Below are 7,077 nucleotides of genomic sequence, written 5' to 3' on the forward strand. Positions count from 1 at the left end.
CTGTTTCCTCTTTTCCATGCATCCAGGTCCCAGCTTAGTCCCTGTCATGGGCTCAGTGACCTGACTCCCACCCCAAGGCCCCCTTAGAGCTGACCTCTCCAGCCATGAATTGACCCATTCCTGGTGGAAAGGTGAACGAGGCGATGACGAAGGTGACGACCCCTGGATACAGCAGGCGGCTGAGAAAGGAATGGAATGAATTGTCTCCTGAATTTCGCCAACCCACGGTGGGCAGCACGCTGGACCCCGGCAGGCTGCAGTCTCCTGCAGCCCCACGTAGTCTCGGCTCTCGACGCACAGCACATCCTCGCCACCAAAACGCCGTCTTCAAAGGGGACATGAAACCACGCACTCCCCACATGGGGCCTCAGGGCTTCTGTACTTGATTCCAAGCCATGGAAAGGCATTTGATGCTTTCCACAAAGATCGAAAAAGAGGAACTCTTGCAGAAACCAGAAGGCCAGTGGGGAGGGCAAGGGCAGGGTAGTGACTCACTGCTTAGCAAGGAACTGGCTGAGGGCCTTGTGCTTTCGGACACCGAGCATGACTTGGCGGTGCAGATACACAAATACAGCTCCCAGGAACCCACAGCAAATCCTGGGGGGTGTACGTCACACAGAAATGACACCCTCACCTCTCGGTTCTAGCCATGGGGGGAACAAATACCAGGCAACCTCCTTCCCTTTCTACCTGCCTCCCCCCAACCAATTTACAACCTCAGCTGTGTCCGCCCCACCTTCTTCCCCACCTGGGTCCCTTCCGATCCAATGCCACACCCGCCCCCAGCTCACCACTCCCAGAGGAGGTGACCCCACTGACCCGATGATGGCAAAGGCTGGGAGCTCCTGCAGGTCAAAGGGGAAATCCATTCGGAAGTTGGTTCTGAAGAGAGCAGTGATGGTGACTGTAGGAGAGAAAGGCAGAGCATCATGGAGGGACCGTGGCATCAACTCCTTCCCCCCACCAGGCCCACCGTCTCCTATTTAATTTCCGTTCCCTGTGCACAGCCACACGCCCCTACTCTGCGACCTAGCCACCGGTCCTACACCCTTGGGTCTTAGTCCCTGCAGAGGCTCCCTCCACGCCCGTTACGAGCCGCCCTACGTCACAGGCCCCCCACCCCAGGGCCCCCCTTACCCGCATCCTTGTTCCACACGGCGAGCACGCGGAACACAAAGGCACTGAACGTGGCGGCGAAGAACCCTCGCCAGTAGTTGCGGACGGCGAAGTAGGTAGAGGTGACCTCAATGCTGAACAGCACTCCTGTCGGGGCACGGAAGTGGGGTCAGGAGCATGCAAAGCTGAAGGCTCCCTGCCACGCTCCCAGCCCGCGGACCTGAGCTTGGATCACGAGGGGACACGGTGGTGGAAAGTAATGACCTCCTGGAGCCCCTGCTCTAAAGCACGCTTTTCGCGGGCCGGGGATGGGGTTTGACAAGATACAGAGATGATGGGACATGGGGGACCCCGAACCCACAGGGACCAGTTGGTTGTGCCCTCTCCAGAAAAAGTAGGATTAGGTGGGATTCACACCTGTAAGACATCCACAGGGATCAAAGGGTCACTGAAAATTTTCGGCAGGGGAATTACCAGAGAGAAATCACCCAGAACAGGGGCTCCTCAGAGCGGCCAAGCAGAGCCCTAGAGTTACTGGGGGACCCTCCTTAACATCCCCTCCGATCTTGCTCCCTCCTCCCATGCACCGGGGACCCTAGGACAGCTTCATTGGAACGAAATAAGAAAAACGACTAGGGGTCTAACCACTATTCTGTACACCTGAGACTAATACAAAGTCATATCGAATGTCAGCTGGAATTGGAAAAAAAAAGTTAAAAAAAGGAGAAATGAATAGGAAAGGGCTTCACAGAGCTGAAAGTACTCAGTATTCCAAGAAAAGAGAGGAGAGGATTCATTCGCAATTTAAAAAAAAGTTAATATTAAAAACTTGACTTAAAAGGACCATAACGGGGGAAAACCAAGAGGCTAGAAGTTAAAAACAACTATACTTAAGAAGGGGGGTGAGGTAGAGGAAAACTGATTAATGACAGTCTTACGTAGTATTGTTTCTGAAAACAGATACCTGAGCAGAAAATGGGGAAACAGAGATGAAGGAAAATAGCAAGGGTTGGTAGGGACAAAGCTAGGAACGTTATTTTGAGGGCACAGAAAGCAAGATTCGAGAGATGCTAAGAAAATTTTTAAACATATTAAGAAGAAGGGAGTGGACTTTGATTAGATGCAAAGTAAAAACTACCTAAAACCTAGCTAGCTAAGCCTCCTCTTTATCAAAAAACCAGAGAAAATGTAGCACATAATTAGATGAATGGAGAAGAGGCCTGGCCCCCAGAACGTGAAACAGCGAAGCCTGGTCTCCCCCTTTCTCTCCATGGTGAACGGCTTCCGGCCGACAAAGACCGGCCTCCTCCACCTTCTTCCCTCTTCGGGTGGCACCTCACATGCCAGCCACTTTCTTTTCCCTGTTGTATATTCAAAGGCACATCTCTTAAATACCTCAGGGCCCCCGCCCCTCTCTTCCATAGGTGACAGTCACAGGGGAGAGTGGCCCAACAGTTACTCCATCGTGGAATAGTGGCAGCACTTTGGCAGAAGACTCCTAGAGGTCAGCCCCGATGTCACCGTCTCTGGGAAGCCATCCTAATCCCCTTCCTCAGGTAGGAAAAGTCCCTCCCTCACCTCGTTCTCTGCGTTTGGAACTATCAGAGCACCTGCCACTGTCAGATGTAGTAATTAGTTTACGTCTCTGAGTTCCCTTATTGGGACTCAAAGTCCCCTGGACCCTGACACCTAATACAGTGCCTGGTACATAACCAGGCTCAATGCCTGTCCTAAGGATGAACAGGAAAAGAGAGGAGAGGGGGAGAGAGGAGAGAGAAGAAGAGGGGTGTGGAGAAGGGAGGAGAGGGAAGAAGGAGAGCAGGAGAGGGCAGGATGGGTGGAATTTCAGAAAACAGAGTGAGATGGGGAATGTGGGGCAGACAGAGCTTTGCCAACCGCCCTTCTGGTCCTCGCCCTAAGAGGAGGATTCGACACGGCGGAGAATGGGGAAAGTCTCTCTCCTTTTCTTTACCAGGAACAGAACCAAAGTTGTCTTTGATTTGTCTGGGTGTAAACTATCCAACGTATGAATATTTTATAACCATTTTTTTTTTTTTTTTTTTTTTTGGTAATTCTATTAGATTTTCTTTCCCACGATGTAGTTCTGGGACACTTCCCCTAACAGTCTGTCACTGTATACTCAGGAATGAGAACTAATTTTAATATTAGCCTGAGCCAAACAGAAAATGTGCTACTGAAAAGAAACAAGGCATTAGAAACACAAACAGCTTCTGGAAACGCTCTGGTCTCTTGGGTTCTGTGCTTTCGCTCTCTTCTCCCATCCTGGATGTTCTTCTCCGTTCTCCTCTGCCCCTGTGGTCTCTGCCCAAGCCACGGCCTTGTTCTTGGTCTTCTATTCTTGCTACTCACAGATACGCGTTCTCTCTCAAGTTCATTTACGCCCGTGGATTCAACTACCCGCTGCAGGCTGCTGGTTAACAAAAGCCACGTTTTCGGCCCGATTCCTGAACTTCAGACTCACCGACCCAGCTGTTTATTCGATATCACTTGGCTCTGCCGCAGGATCTTCGAACGCCATGCATTCGAAGTGAAAGCCATCTACTCCCCAGACCTGTTTCTCTTCCTGCATTCCCTCTCTGGTTACCAAGCACGGCCGTTCACCAAACTTCCCTTGTTATAAACTTGGGCGAAAGCCCGGATTCCTCCCTCCCTCTCACCCTTCAGAGCCTCCCGTAAAATCCAGGTCGCACCAGTTTTACTTTCTCTTGCCCATATATTTCATCCCTTTCTGTCTCTTTTTGCCTCTGCCCAGTTCAGTCTCTCATCACCTAGCACCAGGACCATGAAAATGGTCTCCTTGTTAATCTCGGATCAATCCTGTCAATCACGGGCCAGCTCTATCCTGCACGCATGTGCCAAAGGGACTGGATGACCGTGCAGAGAGCTGTCTGTGTCACTTCCTTGCTCAAAATCCTTCCACGGCTCCCCTTCATCCATGATAGCATTCCCCAAAGCCAGGTCCACGAGATGCTGAGTCCCACGACAAAGTCCTTGCCAAAGGGATTCTGTGGGAGATACCGAATTTGAGCCGCCCTGGAGATAGTCACAGTGCTCGCCGGCACATCAAATGTTCTGACAATTTTCCCAGTTTAGAAAACTCTCCTGTTCGACACAACATTTTTCAACTTATGTGACCTCAGAACCCTTTTCACATGTTCCAGCCATAAACATCACGAAGAGCCGTGTTCTGTAAAAACACATTTGGGCAGATTCTCGCCTTGCGAATGACATCTGCATTCTTTGGCGTGACCTGCGAGGACCTTCGTGATTTAGCCCTCATTTACCTGTCCAGACTCATTTCCTATTACTCCTGCCCCGGCTTCCTCTAGCGATGCTCATCGACAGTCCCCAGATGTTGACTTTGCAAAATGCTGTTTCTTCTGCCCTGTCTTCCTCCCGAGTTCCTACTTATCACTTAAGTCTCAGATCAAACACTATCTCTTGTGTAAAGCTCCAGTCACCACAACTCCCTCTGAGGCAGCTTAGCCGGAGGTTCCCACTGCGCTTGCCCAGGCTGCCGTGGAGGTACTTCTGTGAGTGATGGTTTGCTTGCCTGTCTGTCCACCCTTTCAGGGTGAGCACTTTGAGAGCATAGGATCCAGCCCAGTCCCCAGAGGGCACATAGCTCAGAGGGCACCTCACGGAAGCAAGAAGATGTGTGTCATTTTGGTAGAATGTTGAAATCTATTTCTTTCACAGGTGTAAGGGTTTAAGACGAGATAGTGGATAAGTTATCTTAATACTAATTTGTTCTTTTAGAATTAGTCTATGTTTATAAAATAAATCAAAACCAGTCAAGTACGGTCATTTGCAAGTACGTCTAATATTTGCCACTTAAACATCCTAAAGAAGGCACCTTAATTTTTCGACGCTTCACATTTTCTGTGGCAAGAGCCACCTTTTATGCAGAAAATTCAGATCCTCTTCACTTCAAAAGAATCGGATTAAAAACAAAAATAAAAAAAATTCTACCTGTCTAAAAATGTCCTTTAGTTCTTCCCGCTGTGTAAATAAGGCAAAAGAGTAAATGAAGGTGAAAGTCGGTACAAACGGAAGTGTGAACAGCTAGCGTGTGTAGGAATTCAGACACACTACCCTTCACTAACGAGGACCAATGATGCCAACGGCAAGAGCTGGCCACGGAGGAGCCAACGGGATGCCAGCCGATGTGCTTGCTGACCTCGTCTCCTGACGCTGTGCGCACCGGCACAGAGTCAGGACCAGTGACGTGACACACGGTCGTGAACTCCAAAAGCTTATCCACACATCGCTCCGGAGCCAAGCCATTTTAGCTACCTGAAGACTCCTCTACGAAAAGACCCATCGCATTTTCACGACTGAAAAGCTACCTCTGACGGCTGGTGCGTTTAAGAGGCATATGCCTTTCCTGAAATCTGTTTCTTCAATTGTCAAGTTGGTGTCCTTTTCGTCACCCGTGAATCCAATGACTGGTCCATATAATCCCTGCTCTGTTAATCTGGTTACAAAAGATACTGATGAGTAAATAAACACACACGACTGTTTTCTCCGACCATGCCCGCTTGACAGTCATTCAGGACAAGGAAAGTAATCTGAAAGGTCACCCTTTGTCTCACGTGCAGAAAGAGCTAAACTCAACTGTACGCTGCGATCAAGGAACGATGATCCTGCAACTCTCACCAGTAGCCCTCATTTAAAACGGGCCGCTGGTCTAAATAAGGTCTATCTAAACCGCCACGTCCTTAAAAACGCACAACGAAATGCAAGTTTTCCGTTGGAGAAGAAAGTACACAGCGTCCCCTGTGAGAAGATGTAATAAACGGAGGGCAAAAACATTCGATAATACAGAAAGGGTTTTAATGCACGTAGGGGAACCAGGAGCCTGCCTCGGTTTCAATTCGTGGCTTTACTTCTAACCAGCCTTGCTCAAGTCGCTCACTCTCTCTGTAATCAGTTCTCACCTCTGTCCTCAGTAACCTCGATCTCATACAGCTTTTGGCAGAATAAATATAAAGTGCTTAGAACGACGCCTGCACGCAGTAAAGGCTCACTAAAAGTTAGCTGTTTCTGTTATTCCCTTATTCTACCTGGTAATCCCTACACTCGGGGATGCTGACATCTACTGTTTAGGTGGCAAGACCAGGCAAGTGGACCGATGCAGGAGTAAATCACTTGCCTCCAAGTGGTGTCCCAAAGCAACAGCCGACGCCCACGGCACAGCCCACCGTCAGCATGTCAGCGTAATAGTATGGCTGCTACTAGGGGACCGAGAGACCAAGAGAGAGATGGGAGGGTTGGGGAAGGGGGCACAGAGAGAGGAAAAGAGAACAAGCAAGGGTGGGGAATAAGGCAGAAGGACAGGCTTCAGTCACAGGCAATCACAGTGGTCCCACCTCCCCCGCCACGGTTCTCAGGCCAGGAGAAACTCGGTGAGTTTGGCAAACAGGAAGTGACCTCACAGCGCAAGGCCAAACGTAGCAAATGAAATAAAGTTAGACAAATACATGGTGGGCATGTAAGCCAATAAACGGTCACCAGAGCAGGGCTGGAGGTAGGGACAACCGGGGGAAGAGTGTCAACAGCAAGAGAGACAGGACAGTAATTCAGACGGGCAGTACCACCATTAACGCCCGCACCAGAGAGCCGCCGGCCTCAAAAGAACACATGGCCCTTGGGTAGAAAAGTGTGGGCACCAGGAGCTGGGATCGAGGGTCACTTTCTGAATGCTCATTCACCGGTCCTGTCGGCGAGCACCCCCATCCACACCAAAGCTTGTGGCAGCCACCCAGAACCACTTCCAAGTCGTGCTCAGGCAACCCAGATGGGGAGGAAGTGGGACTTGCCTCCAACAGGGGCGGCAAAGCAGCACCCCACGCCCACCGCGCAGGCTGACACCAGGGAGTCAAGCGGCCCAGGCACGGTCTGCAACAGAGAAGAGAAGCGCGCAGGACGAGGAGGGCA

At 50.4% G+C, this 7,077-nt stretch overlaps 1 protein-coding gene across 1 annotated transcript in view; it reads right to left on the reverse strand.

Moving 5' to 3' along the window:
• Positions 1 to 7,077, reverse strand: part of CLCN1 (chloride voltage-gated channel 1) — a 28,459-nt gene that overhangs the window by 14,669 nt on the left and 6,713 nt on the right. Inside the window, exons 7-11 of the mRNA XM_039860788.1 lie at positions 6,960 to 7,038; positions 1,138 to 1,263; positions 820 to 904; positions 496 to 597; positions 95 to 179 (exon numbers count right to left, since the gene is read on the reverse strand). Of these exons, the coding sequence (XP_039716722.1) occupies positions 95 to 179; positions 496 to 597; positions 820 to 904; positions 1,138 to 1,263; positions 6,960 to 7,038 (477 nt within the window). The remainder of the gene's footprint in view (positions 1 to 94; positions 180 to 495; positions 598 to 819; positions 905 to 1,137; positions 1,264 to 6,959; positions 7,039 to 7,077) is intronic.

Source organism: Pteropus medius, unplaced genomic scaffold (assembly GCF_902729225.1).
Source record: "Pteropus medius unplaced genomic scaffold, Ma_sr-lr_union100, whole genome shotgun sequence".
Classification (NCBI taxonomy): domain Eukaryota; kingdom Metazoa; phylum Chordata; class Mammalia; order Chiroptera; family Pteropodidae; genus Pteropus; species Pteropus medius.